Source organism: Sciurus vulgaris (assembly GCF_902686455.1).
Source record: "Sciurus vulgaris genome assembly, chromosome: 10".
Taxonomy (NCBI): domain Eukaryota; kingdom Metazoa; phylum Chordata; class Mammalia; order Rodentia; family Sciuridae; genus Sciurus; species Sciurus vulgaris.
Genome location: NC_136470.1, coordinates 141,552,980 through 141,572,217, shown reverse-complemented (window position 1 = coordinate 141,572,217; position 19,238 = coordinate 141,552,980). Strand labels below are relative to the sequence as shown.

The following is a 19,238-nucleotide window of genomic DNA, read 5'->3' as shown; positions in this document are numbered from 1 at the left end:
TATTTTTGCGTTTAATTTATTGAAAGACCATTATTAGAGCCTGTCACAGGGGTGCACATCTGCAATCTCAGCTGCTTGGGAGGCTGAGGCAGGAGGATCACGAGTTCTGGGCCAGTCTTAGCCACTTAGCAAGGCCTTAAGCAACTTAGCAAGACTCTGTTTCTAACTAAAATATAAAAAAAAGGACTGGGGATATGGGTCAGTGGTTAAGCAACCCTGGGTTTATTCCCTGGTACAAAAAAAAAAAAAAAAAAAAAATCCCAGACATTTTCTTTTCCTGAAAACAGTCCACAGAAGAAGACATGTTTACATCCTGGACAGAGCGTTTAGAAGTGTGTTACACATTAAGCAGATTGATTTAGGCTCTTGGGATATAGGCTGTGGAACACTGTGAGTCAGGAGGCTCAGTCTCTTAGGTTTTGTCGGGGGTCAGCTCTCCAACCCCATTACTTCACTGTAATGAGTAATATGGGGGTGCCATTTATTTCATAAGGTCGTGTTAAAAGAGTAAATTTAAATTTAAACCTCTTACATAGTACAGTATCAACTATGTTAAAAAAAAAAAAAAAAAAAAAAAAAAAGGAAAAGCCCAGAGGAAATAAACTGTCTCTGGGACAAGGAATCACTGCTGATTGTCATAAAAATATTGCATCTTAAGTGACATTGAATATTCTACATTCTGTTGACTCTAAATAAGAAATCAGTCCCACACACAGGGTGGCCACCTTCTTCCCTTCCAGCAAGGCATGGCGCTGGCCAGCTAATGCATCCTCCTCAGCCCTGAGAGGCAAGATTCCAACACCAGCCGTACCCACTGCTAGGCGTCTTCAGTCACTCTCTGCTGCAGGGCCCCTGGTGACTTGCTGCTCCTTGCCCTCGTGGACAGAGCAGCTCCTTCGATTTGCTCTCAGGCTCAGTCGCAGCATACATTTCGGGTTCTGCTGTCAGAACAGACCATCAGCCTCATCCAGCAGTTGGGTGATCTGCTTAGGCTGGGGGTTTGGCTCACAGGTAAAGCGCTTGCCCAGTGTAGCAAGGCCCGGGGTTCAATCTAGCACTGGGGTTATCTGATCCTCTTTATGAAAAGCAAGTCTGGATCCTGTGCTATCCCACCACCTCCTCTAACATAACCATTAACTGAGGTCAAGGTCAAGGGCATAGCCGTGCAGTTCTAGTCTGATGAATTTGTTTCTTTTGCTGCAGTGTAAATTTCTTGAGCTTGTGTAGTCCTTTGGTTTCTCTTCACCACTGGACATGCTTAGCCCCAGGATCCTGCTGCTTTGCCTGGTCCTTCCCCAGGCATTGCTCACTTCTGGAGGACCCTGCCTATGGTGGTCACCTCTGGTGGTCACCTCCATCTTTGCCTGTCCTGTTTGACAGCAACTTGCCCTCCCCATTCCCTCCACCTGCTTTATTTTATTTCCAAGTGCTTATCTCCATCTGAAATTGCCCAGAGTTTATCTTCTTTATTCTTCACTTGTTTATGGCTTGTCTTGTCCTAGGAGAATGTAAGCCCCTTGGGGGAAGGGATCTGTCTGTTCCTTTCTGTCACCCCGGGGGATAGAAGGGGACCCAGCTATGGCTGATGCTCAGTAAATACCTGTGAGGTGAATAAAGTCATTATGTGAAGAAGTGGTTTCTCTTTGGAAAGAGGAAGGAAAAAATGGTGGGGGTTAGGAAGACTAAATGAAAGAGAAAAGACGCAAAATAACCATGCTCCCAGATGTGGACGGTGCTCCCAGACGTGGACAGTACTCCCAGACGTGGACGGTGCTCCCAGACGTGGACGGTGCTCCCAGACGTGGACAGTACTCCCAGACGTGGACGACGCTCCCAGACGTGGACGACGCTCCCAGACGTGGACGGTGCTCCCAGACGTGGACGGTGCTCCCAGACGTGGACGATGCTCCCAGACGTGGACAGTACTCCCAGACGTGGACGGTGCTCCCAGACGTGGACGGTGCTCCCTGTTGCGTTAAACTTAGCAGTTGCTAGGCCCACCTCTGGGCTTCGTGTTGTCCCCACTGTCTTTCAGGAAAAAGACACAACAATGGTCCGAAGAGTCAGAAGACATCAGTACAGGGCCGATGCTCTCCTCTAGCCTCACAGGGGACAGAGCCAGAGGGTCACCCGCACCTGTGCCTGCTCACACTCGAAGTTCTGAACTTTTAATTCTGAACTGTATTTACTTTCTCTTTCTCCATTGCCAAATCCCCAAGTAGTTCAATTAAAGAGTAGCTTCAACTTTTAGTAAAATAGCTTGAAAAAAGTGTAATGGAATTGATACTTAGCTGTTTTAATTCTTAAATCATTTTTAGGATAAATATATTGACTTCATATAATATTTATGTGATTTATAAATTTTATAAATTTATGTGATTTATATAATAAGTGGTATATATTTTGCACATAATATATTGTGTAATATACTATCTATACATAATAGAATACGTGTTACTTATATTGAAATAATGAACATCATTTAAAGGACTTATTTTGCACATGAAATATACTTTCTTGCAGAAAAACAAAATTCATGTAATTCTATCCAGTATACTTAATCATATAGCTGAACAAGTTTGAATTCATACTCTGGAAGAGGATCCTCTCTCTGCCCCTGTTGTGAAATATTTAGCAAGATACACTTAATGCATCTGTTTAAAACTGCTTCTCCATACACGTATGTTTGCAATGCTTCATTGCTTTCTCTAAGTTTCTTCTCTTAACCATCTATATTTAAGCACGATGAGGAAGCCAGGGACCTGATGCTGAGCCCCAGTTTTGACACTAGGTTTCAAGTCATTATTTCTATCCTGGTCTAATAAAAATGGCATTCCTGGATCAGTGATTCAAGACCTTTTCACATTTCTGTTTTTTTAAAGTATCTTTTTTTGTGATATTTTCCCTTAGATGATTTGGGAGAAGGGGGCAGAAAAGGAAATTATATTTGGAAGCAGTGAGCACTTACTGAGCTGTGACTGTGGTGTATAGGACAGAAAGATAAAAGTCACACACACACACTTGCATGGGTGTGGTAAAGACTTGCATTTGACCAAAAAAGACAAATGCAACCATTTCCTTTATCTGCATTATTGGTAAACAAAGTCGATGTTATCTCTAAAAACCATATCCCTTACCTGTATTCCTATTGGGATGCACTGGTATAATGAAGACTCGACTGGACTGACATATTTCAGGAAAGTGCACGCTCTTTCCTCTGTCTGAAAAAGTAGTTTTATTTCATCTGCAATTGTTTTCTGTAATTTCCCTTTCTGCCCACAAATGACCTTCTTTTTGTACTTATGGATGTACTTACTCCTGGACCTGTGCACTGTAACTACACAGAGTAAGAAACCAGAGCACTCTCCTGGCACTGAGGAAATATCAGTGATGTTCTAAATGGGGACTATTAACTTTTTATTACTGCAATGATTTCTTAGCAATTTCCACAATTTGAAATGTGGTTAGGATACCACTGGTAGTTGAAAGCCGGCAACCTGATGTAATGTTTTGCCATGATCTAGTGTTTGCTACAGTGCTTCAAAAATTTAAATATCATCATTTGTATTATATTATCAATGATAATAGATTAGGCTTAGCCAATGGTGATATTGTTTTATGTTACAATTTATTTTGGCCCATTTTGGGGTTCTAGATTTACCATTTTGTTTTAAGAGTTGTTTCCTCAGCCATTCCTTTTCCCTTTATCTAATGTAGAATAACATTCTCTTTCTTCCTTGTTCTTTGCTAGAGTATTTATTTTACTGTTCCTAACAGTCAAGGGTCTTTCTCGTATTTCTTTGTGCTCCATTAGGTGGAGCCGAAATTTTGTCTCAGTTTCAATTTCTCTTTTGTTCCCAGAAAGTTCCTCTCTGGTGCAGTCCTGAAGCAGAGAAATAATTTCCCCTCTTGAACCATTCCCAGGTTCAAAGTCCTCCTGTATACCATGTTGCTGCCTAAAGCGAATTTCTGACTCACATAAAAAAAGAACTCTAACTTGGCAGTTGACAGGGTCTGAGAACAATTGAAAATTAACTCGTGGACGAGTCCACGGCAGTTCTCCGGGCACCTGAGGAGAGGGACGTGGGCACGACCTGGGGCAGCAAACTGCCAGCAAAGGTGGCCCAGGTGGCTCTGCTGTCCGGAAGTCAGGCCTCTGCTGCCACAGAGAGTGGGCGGCCACAGAAGAAACGGAAGGGCAAGCAGCAAGCACACCAGTAGGCTAAGCCAGGGACCTGGAAGTCTCCCAAGCCGCCTCCCTTCCTCATTCCCCACATGAGTCACTTCTCCAGTGTGTCCACACCCATGCACCCTTCCCTCACCACCACCCCACACCCCATTACTCCCAGCTGCCACCGCAAGTCTCTCTGCAGACGCCATGGACTGTCCTGACTGTGCAGAGTCTCTAGCTCGTCAGTTTTCAGAGTAAAGCTGCAACCCCTTGAATTGACACATGTCTACTCTCAGCCTCATCTCCAGCCACTGCCCAGGGAACCCTCCCTCCCTTCTGGAAAGGCTGGCAGAGGCCGGGCATGTGCTCTTTCTGCATCAGGACCCAACTCTCCTTTTATCTTCTATATGCCTTTCAAGGTACCAGAAGTGGAATTCCTCCAAGAGGCCTTCCTGACTCTCCTCAGGGACCTCATGGCCATGCCCCTGCCATCAGTGCCGTCCCTCAGGCAGAATTAACTGGGTTGCCTCTGCCCTCTTGGAAGTATCATCCTGGAGTGCAGGAATTCTCTTATCCATTCTTGCGTCTCTGCTGTAGTGGTGGAAGTGAATGCTCATTAAGAAGAGAGGAAGTCCCCATAGCTTGGGGTGGTTACTGACTGCAAATAGAAAGTACCCATCCCTATTCTCTGAGTAAGTGTCCGTGTCCTTTTACTTTGTTTCAACTGTGTGGGGACCTGGGTACTTTTTAATGATTAACACTGAGAAGTGGCACCATTTCATCAACTTATTTCTTCCTTCTGGAAGCCATGCGTACAAAGCATTAACTTAGTGTTCGGTGGATGCAGCCACAGATCAAGACCTCAACTGTTATTAGTCCTTCTGGAAGGTTCTGTCCTTCAGCACCTTTCCTGATGTTTTCCTTTCTTCTCCTTAAACTGGCCTCTCCCTCTTCCGCAAAACCCAGTGGCTCTTCTGGAGGAACACTGTGCCACACTTTGTGTCGAATTACATCCCAAACCTGGAATAAACATTCTCAGAATCATCCTTGGGGAAGTTACCAAAATTCCTTAATTTTAAAGGAAATCCTGCCCCCAGTCTCTAAAACTTTATCACCTCACAGCAGCCCAGGATTCTTTCCATTGGAGGTGAAGCCAAGTTGCTGCTTACAGCGCCCAGTGAATTGGGATTCGAGGCCGTGTTGTCTTTAGCTCAGGCAACGCCATGGCTTAGTTGCCGGCGGATATTTCAGTATTTGGGGGAACATTCTATTCTAGGGAGGCTCTTTGCTTCCTGCCCATCTCACGCACGGAGTTGGGGCTCCGGGGGCTTTTACCCCCCGAGGGTCACTTGCGAGCTGGCGGGTAGCCGGTCTGTCTGTGCGTGGGGACCGGCAGCTCTACCCAGGAATTCCGAAGCCGCGCGGCCGGGTGCAGGCGGACGGCCTGGCGGTGCTGCAGACGTGTTTCCCGCCCGTTCCAGCCGCCAGCTTCCAGCGCTGCGCGGTGCACCGGGGCCCCGCCGCAGCCTCAGGTTTGGGCCTAAGCCGAGTCTAACCTTCAGCCTAACCTTGCGGGCGCCCTGGCGGAGCCGCGTCCGTGGGCCTCTCCGCGAGCCCGCGAGCCGGGGTCCCGCCATCCGGGGGGCGGCCGGCGGCGGGGGCGCGGCGCGTCCGCAGGGCGCGCGGTGCGGGGCGCGGCGGGGCGGGGCGGGGGCGGCGCGCGCCGGGCGCGGGCGCGGGGGGCGCGGGTCGGGGCCGCGCCGTGCGCCGCCGCGTGCGCGCTGAGCTCCGCGGCCGCCGGCTTCCTGGTGGGGCTGGGCGGCGGGGGAGGGGCCGCGGCCGCGGCGGAAACGGAGCCGGCGATAAGAGGCTGCACCGCGACATGCCACGGCCTTTCCACTGCGGCGGGCGGGTCGCGGCGATGCTCGCGTGACGGGCGCTGACAAGTTGCATTTCCGCGCGGCATCCCGGAGTCATGCCTCCCACAATGCCTCGGGCCCCCGCGCGGCATCGGGCTGCCGCCGAGAACATGTGAGAGGTGAGTCCCCGCCGCCGCGCAGTGCGGGGCCGGGGCCCTGGCCGCGCGGGGGGCGCGCTGGCCGGCCGGCCGGGCCCGGGGAGGGGCGCTGCGGGCGCTGTCACCGCGCCGCCGGCCGGGCCGGGCGGCGGGGCCGGCGGGCGGGGGCGAACAGGTGCGTGGAAGTGGACCGGCCGCTGGACGGCCCGGGAGGCGCGAGCCCGGGCGCCCCCCGCTCCCGCATCCCTCGGCCCGGGCGGCCGTCCAGCCCGGCTTCCATCTGGGCCAAATATGTGCACGCAGAGGTTAATTCTCTGCCTGCCACCCATAAATTACGCATGACATGTTTAGCTGGGCTGCCTTATATGGAGAGTGCTGTATTTCAGTCCAGTTTGTTGTTGGCCAAGTTTACAGGGCGGAAGACGCCCTGCATGAGAAGGCTGCCGCCGCCGCTTGTTCTTCTGCTGCTGCTTTTTTTTTTCCACCGTTTTGTAGTGCGTCACTCAAAACTGTAAGAAAAGTAAGTATAGAGGCGCTCTGGGTGGAGCCGCCGTTGGTAGATTGCATTGCTTTCATGAAAGGTCGAGAAGAATGAAAAGTAGTTGGTACTTGGGTTCTGGTTTTTAGACAAAAGCAGGACAAATATGTGGCCCCCCTCCACCCACTTTTTTCTTTTTTTTTGAACGGAGCCGGAATCTGTTATTGGTAGTAATGTGTCATGTGAGAATACTTTGATTCCGGAGCCTGTAACACGAGCAGGTATGTGGTGGAGCTGTGCCTTCCCCTCCCGGCTGGCTCAGGGCGCTTTACAACCAGGGGGTGTTGATACAAGCCCAACGGTGTTCGTCCCGGGGCCTGGAGCCTCTGCCTCTGCAGCGGCTGGGACTCGAGGTGCATTTCCGTGGAGCATGATTAAAACCGAGGAAGCAGATGCCCGAAAGGTGACTGCCGCTGTGCCTGCCGTTTGTACACACCAGCGCAGGTCGTGGGTTGCAGATGCATCCTCAGCTCTGCCGTACTCCAAGGGGTTTCTTAGACAAATTAATAAACCCAGAGAAAAGTCATAATGTAATTAATGTCTTTGGATTTGCAGGCCGTCCGCAACGTGCTTTGAAATACTACACCAGCGGACACTGCGTTCCTCCCTTCTGGGTTTGAACACAGTGTCTGTTTATACAAAGAGGGCATTTAGTACATAACTATTCTATAGCAGGCCAAGCCAGCACCCCCACGGCCTCTCCCTGTGGGTTCCTGAGTGCTGATGTTGCCCCCTTGTTGCTATTGAGATAAAATACCACCCTGGTGGGTTAAAACGAAAGTTCAACAACTTCAAAATTTATCCCAAGAATATGAAGTTCATTATTGCTGAGACTGTCTTGGACATGGAGTTATAGCCAGAGCCACTGATTAGGTTATTTTGTAGCCTGTGAAAGCACATTGCTGTCACTTGGGTTGTTGCTTCCTTGAAGCTGGTGACAACTGTGGCTGTGGACTGTTTTAGGAACCCTGCAATGTTCCCATTCTCCTGCTTTTTTTGCATTTGCTGGCAGGTTACAGTTTTACTTGATTGCTGTGTTGTTAGGCCTTCTTTCAAAATGTAGACGTAATTTTTAGTCTCCTTTGTTTAATGCGGGGTTCCTCACTGAGAACTACAAAAGTTACCTTTTGTGTTTTAGAGAACAGGTTAGGTCAGCGCCAGCAAACCTGTTCATCTGTCTGTAATTATACTGTCACTTAAGACATAATAATCAGGTTTTATTATTACTAAGAGACTCTGGAAAACCTCACATGTGCCTAGTTGAATTTTTTTCTTGTGTAACTAGAACAAATCTCTGTGCAGACGTACCAGTGCGGTGCCCTGTGTAGTTGTGTGCCAAAGAGGAACTGAAGTGCTGTGTGGTTCAGACGATATTGCTGTGTTTACACTTCCATATTTGAGGCAAACTCCAACTCCAAGTTGAATTCATTAAATTCGATTCCAACATTCTGTTCTTCCTCTGGGCACAGAATTCCTATGAAATGAAACACTGGGTTCTTTTCCAGAACAAGAAGAGATTCTTCCAAGGTTTCTCCTTGGGGGAGAAAAGAGTAAACTCGTATTTCTCATTGAGGAAGAGTATGTGACTTTGTTATATAAAATTTCCTGTCTTCACTGTAGGCAAAAAAAAAAAAAAATTGCCCTTGCATTTGTGACTGCCACCACACATTACACACATTAGGCCTGTATTTGACGTATCTATTTATAGAATCAGAATAGTCTTCCTGTACCTTCTGGCTTTCTGCTTGGTTTTAGATGTGCAGACTAGAGAGCACCTCAGGTCCTGCTTGGAGTAAGTTTGGAAAGAAGAGGTGATTGAATTTCTTATGTGCTAAGAAAATGACATCCAGGTGGGCAGAAGACCTGAGGGTCAGGGGTGCTGAGGCAGGGGGTGAACCGTGTTCACTGAATGATCGGTTCAGTATGAAGTCTGGCAGCCACGCCATGACCGCAGAGCTGTTCCCCGGAAAGGTGGTGCAGTGTCTGGCCTAGTGAGCCACAAATGGTCATGGTTTTGGGAATCCAGAAGGTGCCGTCCTGTCAGCCACCACTGGCCACGTGTTCCTGGAGCACTTGAAGTGTGGCTTAGTCAGATTGAGGCTTCCTGTGAGGTAAAATGTGTGGAAGACTCCATACAGAGGAGAAAACTCAGAACCTCTGATGAAGGTTTTTTATTGATTGTAGGTCGTAATGATGATATTTTGGCTGTTGGCCTCAACAGATCTTATCAGGTTAATTTCACCTGTTTCTTTTTACTTTTTTACAGTGGCTACTAGGAAACAGTACGATAAATGTGGCTTACATTATGTTTAGATTGGACAGTGCCATTCTGCAATAAAGCAGGAAAACAGTATTTTGAGAGAAAGAGTTTGCTGGTCAAAGCATAATGAAATTGACTTTTATTTTGCAAGATAAAGAATTTATTATACATAGAAATGTCTTATTTTTCTTATCCGTTGTAACCAAAATTTGAGAAAACATACTACCTTACATCTATTTTTATTTCCTCAAAACTACTACTTAGTTTAGAGATTTAATGGTGAGGTCGTAATAGCAGAGAAAGGCTTATAATTAGGAGGATGAGTCTTAACACCTCTTAAAGGCCAGAATAGAGTATGATTGCTACTTGGGAACATTTTAGAGACACTATAGTTATCATTGTCCTGGAGTTACCAAACATAAACAAGTCACTAAAATTTATTCTAAAGTAGTGTTTTCAGTAAATAGCAGTTATCTCCAGAAGCTTAATCTGTATTTTTCTCTGCTATGACTTTCCTTCCTTAGAAAATAAAAACATCGAGTACATCCAAAGGAACTCCTGACCCAGTGTTAACGCAGGATTCCCAGGAGTGAAAGCTTGTCGCCTGCAGGGGCTCAGGCCTCGCTGGGCAGCTAGGAAGGTGATGTCATGGGCTCAGAGAGCCGGTGTGCGCAGGGACATCCTCTTGCTGGTTGGGAGGCATTCTGGAGACGGCGTCTGGCTGTAAGCAGTGCACGGTGGCACAGGTCCTAGAGACATTCCTTTCAGATACTTTCATAACTGAAGTCCATTGTGCCTCGCACAGCCAGTGCGAAGCCAAAAAAATGTGGTTCCTTCCTAACCATATAAAGTATGCGTGCTGTTATGTTCTTGAAAGACGTCAGAGGGATGGAGGTAGAGGGCACGGTGGAGGCAGGAGGCCGGTTCCTTGGGGAGCCCAGAGAGGCTGCTTCCTGGCTTGGTGGCATCTTGAATCCGTCTTCCTCAGCTCGAGGCCTGTTCTCCTTGGCGTCCAGGAGTTGTGTAGAGGATCAGGGGACGATGATCCCATTAACTGTGTATCGTTTCTGATGAGTCATGGGGCATATTCACTGATGGTTGGAGTGTTATTGATTGAAAAGGAGAGGATTCAAGAAAAGCTATTGACATACAGCATTAAATGTCTGTGGACACTTTTATTTTTACATTTGGGGTAGGGAAATTGATTTTTCTGTAGTATTTTTCGTATTTCAAAAATGTACATTTATATAAGCAGATAGCTGTATCCTTGAACACATACCAGAAATAACTAGCTAACACATGATTGTGGTTTTACACATATTTTTAGCTTTTCAAAACAGAAATCCATTACATCTTTTTCAGATAATCACTCATGTTTCTAGAGAGGTATCTTGTCATACGTGCCTGTGACATCCACAGAATTAATCTCCAAGAGACTTGGTGTAGTGGGCATGTATTTGGCACTTGTTCCATTACTTTTGAGATCTTACTCAAATGTCGTTGCGACTATTCTTTGTTAAAAACATTATAGGGATAATTACTCTTGAGATCAAATGTAGACATGTTGGGTAGAATGAAAACTTTTCCACTGAGGTATTTCAAAAAGGTGGAGATGTTTCTAGAAGATACGTGGTTCATGTAGTGTGTCTGCTCCAGGAGGACAGCTGTCACTTCTGTTGACACCGTTTTAAGAAGTGGAGAGAGTGACTTTTGCCTGCCCCAAAGGTACTTACTGAGGTGTGGGGGCGTGCTCCCAGTAGGTGGGAAGACAGCTCTGGCATGTGTGGCTGGAGACCTGGCCTTTGCTAAAGCAGCTGAATAGTGCTCAGGTCCTTTGTGCTAAATGCTATGATATTATTAAAAAGTGTGTAAATATAAATCCAAAGATCACTGCTGATATGCGTATAGGTGTCAACTCCATTCTAGTCTCTCCTTAGTTAAAAAGAGACCCCTCCGCAGGCATTTTTAAAAAAAATTTACATTTGACACTGGATTTTCTCTGCACTTTCATTTTTTAAAATTTGGTTGTTATTAACTAAACATGAACTTGTTTTAAAGAGCTAACAAGATTGTAAGATTAGGGGACAAGCTTAATCTTGTGAAATGAACAGGATAAGGCTGGTTTGAGATATTAATTTAGCATGTAAACTTGATTTACAGGGGAGTACATACTGTGAAAAAGTACCCCACTAGCTTGCGAAAATCTACTGAATTTAGTCCACATAGCATGCCCCCATTGGCTATCTGCTGAGTTTTGAAATTAGCTGTAAAACAGAAACAACATTTTTGAGTCAGGTCTAGGAAACGTGGCACAGAAAAGTCCCCACACAGAAGAGACAGATCAGTGTAGCTCGGACCCACAAGTGTGGACGAAAGCAGACAGTTCAACAGTGAGGCATGCTTAGATTTGCCATTCCTTATTTTCACCTTTACCAAAATCGTGTTCTGTTAAGGAGGATTGGTGACATCTGTCTGCATTTGCCATGTTTACACAAACCATCCACACGGGGTTTCCCTCCATGTTCTTAGACCTTTTATCTAGCAGGCATGCATTGTTTCCCAAGTGACCTACACTGCCACGTGGACAGTTTGTCATTAGGGTTAGTGAAAACCATAAAATCAAAGCTTCTGCAGACACTGCATAGTTACACATATCAGAAAAACCAAGTGGGAGGCTGAGGCAAGTAGTGGATGTGAGAGTTTGCCCAAGAGAAAGCCAGTCTGAAAGTAACCAGCTCTTATCCCTAGGTGACAATGATAACTTTAGCGCATGCCCAGAATCTGCATATTGAAGTTCATCAGTGGGGTGGGGGGTCAGGGGAGAGCGGAGGAGTGTTGGATTTTTCAGATGGGCATGGGGGGAAATGAGGGGTACGGGTGGGAAAGATGGAGGACTGACACAGACATCATCATCCCATGTACATGTGATAACACAAACGGTGTGACAGCATCGTGTACAACCAGGGAAATGAAACGTTGTCCTCCATTTGTGTACAATGAAAGAAAATTAAAGTTCATCAGTGAAAATGATACTGAGACATACCAGAGAACAGGGATTTCATTTTGGAAAAGAAGTATGCATCATGAGCAGCAAAGAGAGAAGTACATGGGCAAAGAAGTTTGAATCAGAAACAGCCTGAGTGTCTAATTTCCATGACTGAATAAAAGTGACCCTAGACCAGAAGGTATAGCTAATGGTTTTGGACTTAGGTACAAGTGTCATACCTTGAATTCATTTTCATGGTGTCCAGGAACCTTTGTGGCTCCTTAAGGGACCTGTCTGTGAGAAGTGGGATAGCAACGTCTCTAAGCTTTGCACTTACAATGCCTGCATGCGGACATCCTCCTACCATGATTTTGACCTGATAAACTCTTCCAGAACGTTCTAAAAAGCATGATAACAGTTCTGTATGCAGTGGGACTGTAAGGCAGTTAGCTGGTCTGTGATGCAGGCAAGCACGTACTGTGCAGGCCAGCAGGGGGTCAGGAGGAGACCTACCCCTCTGTGGTCATGTGGGATACCGTCAAAGACCTCTTCTGAGCTTGCCTTAGTGTCCACATCCAGCCTCTCCACAGCTCGCCCTGTCAGAACCTTGCCACCCTAGGTCCCATAATCTCTTTATCAGTATTGTGGACGATGGGAGAGATGATACATTAGCATTTTATTTGTTTCTCTCCTGTCCCGTTACAAGAGAAGAACGTCCTTATAGGACATTTCAGACTCCCTGGGTTGGACGGAGCCTCTCTGTTTCTAGCAGAAACCAGGAGGGCTGTCCAGGGAGGGGCGGTGTGCAGGGGAAGGGCCGGGCCTTGCTGCTGGGACAGCCCCGAGCTGGTGGCTGGACTCATGATCCCCACCAGAGGCCCCTGGTGGCCATCCGTGTTGACCGAATTTTGGTTTCACAAAGCAGAGTTGTGACGATCCCCAGTTCCAGGAGCACTCCACGTCTATTTCCTGACTCCAGGGTTTATTGGGTACAGGTAGAAGCACCGGGGCAGACGTCGGGGCGCAGCTTGTCTGGAAAGCTGGAGCTCCGCGCAGGCGGTGACAGCCGGGTGGCTTTCTTCATTTCGTTGCTTGGTCTCCATATGTTTGTTAACTTTTTGTCATTTGCTTGAAAGGAAGACTAGATTTCAGGGGAAAGGCTTTGCTCTTGCCTGCCTTGGTCGCTCCGTCCGGGCAGCATAACGGGAGTGCTGAGTCCCGCAGGCCTCTTGCTCACCACCTGCTCACTGTGTGCTCTTGCACACGGGCTCATTCCGTGTTTTCTGCAGCTGTACACAGGCCTTCCGTCTTCGTCCTAAAGGTTCGGCAGCATGACTGGAGCCGCCCTGCTCGCTTGCAGAGTTCAGAGGCTTCGTTGTTTTCTTATTCCCACATCAAGTTTTTAACCCAGCGTCTTGCCCCCGCCCAGATAAATAAAGAACAGAGGCGAGATGGCAGCAGACTTAGTCTCCTGTGCTCCCCTGCATCAGGCCGAGGCGTCTGCATCCATTTGTGTATTCCACTCATGAGGTGGGCACTGCCAGCACCCTGTCGCCACAGACGGGGAAACTGAGGCACAGGTAGGCCTCTGGCCCGAGGTTGTTGACCTAGTGAGCAGCACCATAAGGAGTTGAACCAGGAGGAACCCACGTTTGTACTTAAAAGAATAGATGCAGATTTAAAAAATGCTGTGTTGGCTGCCGATGGGAGATTGAGGGCATGAGCGCTGGGAACTCACACCTGGGGCGGCTCCAGAAGAATGCGTGAGGAGGAGGAGGAGGAGGGAGGCCCCAGAGGCGCCGAGGCTGGGGAGAGGCCGAAGCAGGGGAAGGAGGCTGGCGCTGGTCTTCGGAGGCCATTGGGTGGGTTTAGCAAGTGCTGAGCAGGAGCGGACCTTGGCTAGGGACGTGACCTCACGGAGCTGTGTTCTGGTGACTTCGAACAGAGGAGGGATGGGACACATGGATGAAGTCCAGACTGCGGTTGGCAAGCAGGAGGTGGGACCATGTGGATACAGTGGCACAGGAATAAGGCCGAGCGTGCTGGGGACATGCACCAGGTTGATGGTCCTGAGGGTGGAGCTGGGGACATGTGCCAGGTGAGGGTCCCAAGGGTGGAGCTGGGGACGTGTGCCAGGTGAGGGTCCTGAGGGTGGAGCTGGGGACATGTGCCAGGTGAGGGTCCCGAGGGTGGAGCTGGGGACATGCACCAGGTCGATGGTCCTGATGGTGGAGCTGGGGACATGTGCCAGGTGAGAGTCCCGAGGGTGGAGCTGGGACATGCGCCAGGTGAGGGTCCTGAGGGTGGAGCTGGGGACGTGTGCCAGGTGAGGGTCCCGAGGGTGGAGCTGGGGACGTGTGCCAGGTGAGGGTCCCGAGGGTGGAGCTGGGGACATGCACCAGGTCGATGGTCCTGATGGTGGAGCTGGGGACATGTGCCAGGTGAGGGTCCCGAGGGTAGAGCTGGGGACATGCGCCAGGTGAGGGTCCAAGGATGGAGCTGGGGACATGCACCAGGTTGATGGTCCTGAGGGTGGAGCTGGGGACATGCACCAGGTGAGGGTCCCGAGGGTGGAGCTGGGGACGTGCGCCAGGTGAGGGTCCCGAGGGTGGAGCTGGGGACGTGCGCCAGGTGAGGGTCCCGAGGGTGGAGCTGGGGACGTGCGCCAGGTGAGGGTCCCGAGGGTGGAGCTGGGGACGTGCGCCAGGTGAGGGTCCCGAGGGTGGAGCTGGGGACGTGCGCCAGGTGAGGGTCCCGAGGGTGGAGCTGGGGACGTGCGCCAGGTGAGGGTCCCGAGGGTGGAGCTGGGGACGTGCGCCAGGTGAGGGTCCCGAGGGTGGAGCTGGGGACGTGCGCCAGGTGAGGGTCCCGAGGGTGGAGCTGGGGACGTGCGCCAGGTGAGGGTCCCCAGGGTGGAGCTGGGGACGTGCGCCAGGTGAGGGTCCCGAGGGTGGAGCTGGGGACGTGCGCCAGGTGAGGGTCCCCAGGGTGGAGCTGGGGACGTGCGCCAGGTGAGGGTCCCGAGGGTGGAGCTGGGGACGTGCGCCAGGTGAGGGTCCCCAGGGTGGAGCTGGGGACATGTGCCAGGTGAGGGTCGTCCTGAGGGTGGAGCTGGGGATGTGTGCCAGGCCGAGGGTCCCGAGGGTGGAGTAGAGAGGAGAGGAACATGGGAAGCTTTGGTTTACTACCAAGGATTTAAAATCATCCTCAGAATCCAGGAAGCTCCCCGTCCATCAGAATTCCTTGTTTAGAACCCGATTCTTTCCCTGGGCCTCACAGCTGTATTGGAATAAAGAATTATATTTAAAATACCAGCTAGAGAAAAACACGAAGTTGTGTCTCATCAGGGGTCTTAACTCAAACGGGTGGAGACATGTCAGTCCCATGTACTGGCTGTACCAGGTGGGGCGTGCTCAAGACCCCATGGGCTATGAGCGGCCACCGAATTTCCATCTGGAATTGGTAATTCTGAAGTAAGCGCAGCCTTGTCCTCACGGTCTGTTGCTAGTTGCTGGGGCCTTCTCAGCGTCAGCAGACAGTTGGGTCCCTTGCTGAAGTCCACGCGGCCTGCCTGTGTGACCTGTCCTCAGTGATAAACAAGGCGGCAGATAGATGCATGATAAAGTGAGTTTGCGATGTGTCAGCGTGGCTGACATTTGTCCTTCTCAGACCTGGCTATTTTAGGGAAGGTATCAGTGTAACTGTGTATTCTTTTTCCTGGAAATAAAAATCCTTGATGATCAGTCACTCTTATAAACAGAGCGATTTGCCTGTGGGAATAACTAAGCCGTTGCATTTGGCCAGTGGCTGTGACAGGGCTGTTTCCCGTGGAGCAGAAAGCTCTGTCAGGAGGCTTGGCTTGAGAGACTTGCGTACTTTTACAAGTAAATGACTTAGCATAGTTTAAGCAGAAAATGCTACAGTAATGATGGATTATCTTGTATTTAATCATATACAGAGAAATACCCATGAGATCAAGACAGTGTTCAAGAAAAAGGTCCTATTTATAAATATTTACCATTATTAATTTAGAGTCTCTATATCCATGAAGAGTAATATAGGAATTATAGTATTTATATGTCTGTGAATATATAGCATGTTTGTATGGAGCCAGAGAATAACGCTGAGCTATCATACTTGCTTTTTTATGCATTGTTAGTACTAAGCAGAAGCCACACTTTGGCACATGTCTTTTTCTGTTGTTAGACTCTTTTTTTCGTATTTGGTCTTTGCCTTGTGAGGTACGGTGAAAATCTGTTTTGTTGTGTTGAGAGGATGCTCAGAAAAATGTTCATTTTTAATCCACTAAGATGGAGCAGCATTAAAATGAGAAATTCTTCTTGGCCTTCTTTATTATTGCACTAATTTTAACTAGACTAATTGACTCCAAATGACTTTGAGCCATTGTGTGAATTTGACTGCTGCAGCATTCAGGAAAGGCTGGCTGTTGGTTGGGTGGCATTCCCAGGAGCGTTTGGTATTAAGAACCTTGCTGAAGATCTTCAAGCAAGTGGATGGCTGCAGTGATTGGCAGCAGCAGAGACACCAGGAAGTCTCTGGCCCAGGGATAGAGTCCCTCTGAGGCACCGTCGGACCTTTCCACAAGATGACTTGAAAAGTGCAGAATAGTAGTCCAGACTATTGAAAAATATGTGCCTCAAAGAGAATTCCGCAGAAGGCTTCGGGGCCGGCGGGGGGATACTTGCTGAACCTTGCATAGCGGAAATGACTATTCAATAAGTGGATTTTTGAGGACTGGGATTTTTAAGAGCATTTATTGTATTGAGAGCAATTAATATAGGAAGAAGAATATTACAGTCTACTTCTCGGTGATGGATTAAGGTTTACTAAGTGCCCAGGTCTTTTCCTCTCAAAAGTAACTTTATCATGTTAACAGTGAGGCCATAGAAGGGTCAATGCATCCTTTATGTTCTGCTCAATAGTCAATGAACAAACATATTTGGAGCACCTGTTAGAATCTAAGGATTGTAGCAGGTCAGGAGAGGAGACTCCTGAACTGGGCACAGTTTCTGGCTTTCTCTGACATATAATTGAGTTGGGGGAAAAAGACACAGATGTGAACAATGGGGACCACACAACGGAGACCAAAGGAGGAAGCGCAAAGCAGGAAGGAAATTCACAGAAGTCGGGCCTGAATGGCCAGGGCCTGCTGGGAGGAGGCCTCCGAGAGCTCTCCCTGCAGACATGGAGGCAGCGGTGAGAGCAGGCTGGAGCAGCCGAGCCAGCTGAGGCCTCCGAGCATCTGCTGCGCTGGTAGGCTGCAGAGGGCCAGCTGAAGGAGAGCACCTGGGCAGTGGTCACAGTTAGGGCTCGTGGTACCGACCAGGACACCGAGACGCAGAGGTCCACCTGTTTGCCTAAATTCCCGCAGCGCAGGAGCAGCGCTCTGACCTGAAGCCAGGTCTCCTCTACGTCAGAACCTGCGTTCCTTCCCGCCCGGTGATACCCTCAAGAGTACAATTTGGGAATTGAAAGATTTGACTCTTTCAATAACTGACCCAAGTCTAGGAAGTACCAGCTTAATTTAAGTGGGTGTCAGATTTTCATCTATTTGCTTTAACCTTGGGATTAAAGACAGCGTATAGTTTGGCAAATGCTCATAACCTTTGTTTCTTGGATCCGTAAGAACCCGAACAAACTTAAAACAAAATGGGCTCCTGCTTGAGCCTCAGCTTCTGCGTTTGGCCCCCAGCACCTGCCCTGGGACTCCCCTCAGGGAGGGACCTGGGAGGCTCAGTGGCCAGCACAGCATCCCCGGGCCCCCCTGGGAGGCCCAGCTCCATCTGTGACCTGTCTCTGGATGGCGGGCGACACCTAACAGCGTCAAGGTCGTCAGGGTCGTAAGGCGGCCGGGACAAAGGTCTGCATGTTCTGCACCGAGTGGACATCCCCCAGGTATTTCCCCAGTATTTTCAGCCGGCGTTGGGTCATCTGGGGATGCAGAGCATGGCTGCAGAGGGCCGGCAGCTCGGAGCCTTCGTGGCGCATGAGCTTTCCCAGGACACGTGGGACCACAGGGCACAGCCGAGCCCACAGGCTTGGGGTGCCCCATGCTCTCACGGGCCTTGTTGTCACAGGGGGGTCTGTGCCCTCTGCAAAGGCCCCCGTGACACAGCTGTGGCTTTGAAGATGAGCCCTTCTGAGGACTTGTTCTGCTGAGACTTGTCGCTTGGCCAGCAGATTCCTCTGTTCAGTATGGACACCGGCAGAGTCAGGTGTTGTACAGAGCAAAGTGGAAGGGCCTGTCTTGCTTTGGCGTGGCCGCAAAGCATCTCCTGCAGTGTTGACCGAGCACTGGGCCCGTGTGCTGCTGACCACGTGCGCTTTGGAGGGAAAGGGGGAAGAAGATGTGCCTGTTTTCAGAGTGGTCTCCAGTGCAGTGACAGAAACATTCACCACTGAGTTAGGGCAAAACAGAGTGGGCACAGAGGAGCCGAGAATAGGCTGTTTGTGGGCAGAGTGTGGAATTTGCCTGAAACCATTCAGGGAAGCATCAACTCTTTAGTCACTTTGTTTTAGAGAAAAGCAAAATTCACCTGCAGTTACTAAAATGAAGTGACTCATTGCTTCAACTGTTTATTTTTTTCAAAGAAGTTTATCAATAAGCATAACCCAACCATAGTATCATCCTGGACTAGGCAGAAGAGAGAAATTTATTTATTTATTTATTTGTTTATTAACTTTTTTTTGTGGTGCTGGGGATTGAGCCCAGGGCCTTGTGCTTGTGAGGCAGGCACTCTACCAACTGAGCTATCTCCCCAGCCTGAGAAATTTATTTTTGGTTTTGGTGCTTATGGAGCAACATGGGGAACTCTAATTCCTCTGAGTCCCTTCCAAGTTAACTCCCGATTTAGGGACAGATTCTGACACTCGGTATTGACAGTCAGGTTTCAGAACCTACAATTTTTTCAGTAAAGGAAAGAAAGTCGGTAAGCGAGGTGAGCTGTGCTTGGTGCCCGAGGGTTCCGGGCGAGCCCCTGGGAGGCAGACCTGGGCTCTGTGAGCCAGCCCTGACTCCCGGGGTGGGTGCAGCTGTGCCTGTGCTTGAGACCCCAGGCATGGGGCTGGTGGTGCCTCGTTGCCAGGATCAGTCTGCCTTCTAAGTTAGACAACGAGCTCATGCCTAATTTCTCAATTTAGAAAACTAGATTTAATAGTAAATATTTGTTTAAAGCTCACTACATGAAAAGTTTCACTATAAGATTGTGATTAAAGTACTCAAGAGCAAGTCAGGATATGTTTTCT

At 49.0% G+C, this 19,238-nt stretch overlaps 1 protein-coding gene across 12 annotated transcripts in view; it reads left to right on the top strand.

Annotated features, from left to right (window-relative positions):
• MBNL1 (muscleblind like splicing regulator 1) overlaps window positions 1-19,238 on the top strand; it is a 218,705-nt gene that overhangs the window by 15,887 nt on the left and 183,580 nt on the right. For 2 of the 12 annotated variants that reach the window (XM_079100950.1, XM_079100948.1), the window contains exon 1: window positions 5,998-6,209. The exons of 1 other annotated variant lie outside the window; for it this stretch is intronic. Coding sequence is in view for 9 of the 11 variants with exons in the window: in XM_079100958.1 (XP_078957084.1) it covers window positions 6,532-6,708 (177 nt within the window). In the remaining 2 variants the exon portion in view is untranslated. Of the gene's footprint in view, window positions 1-5,997; window positions 6,210-6,428; window positions 6,709-19,238 lie in introns of those variants that run through there. 9 more of the 12 variants (XM_079100958.1, XM_079100957.1, XM_079100942.1 and 6 more) reach the window with 9 other exon arrangements.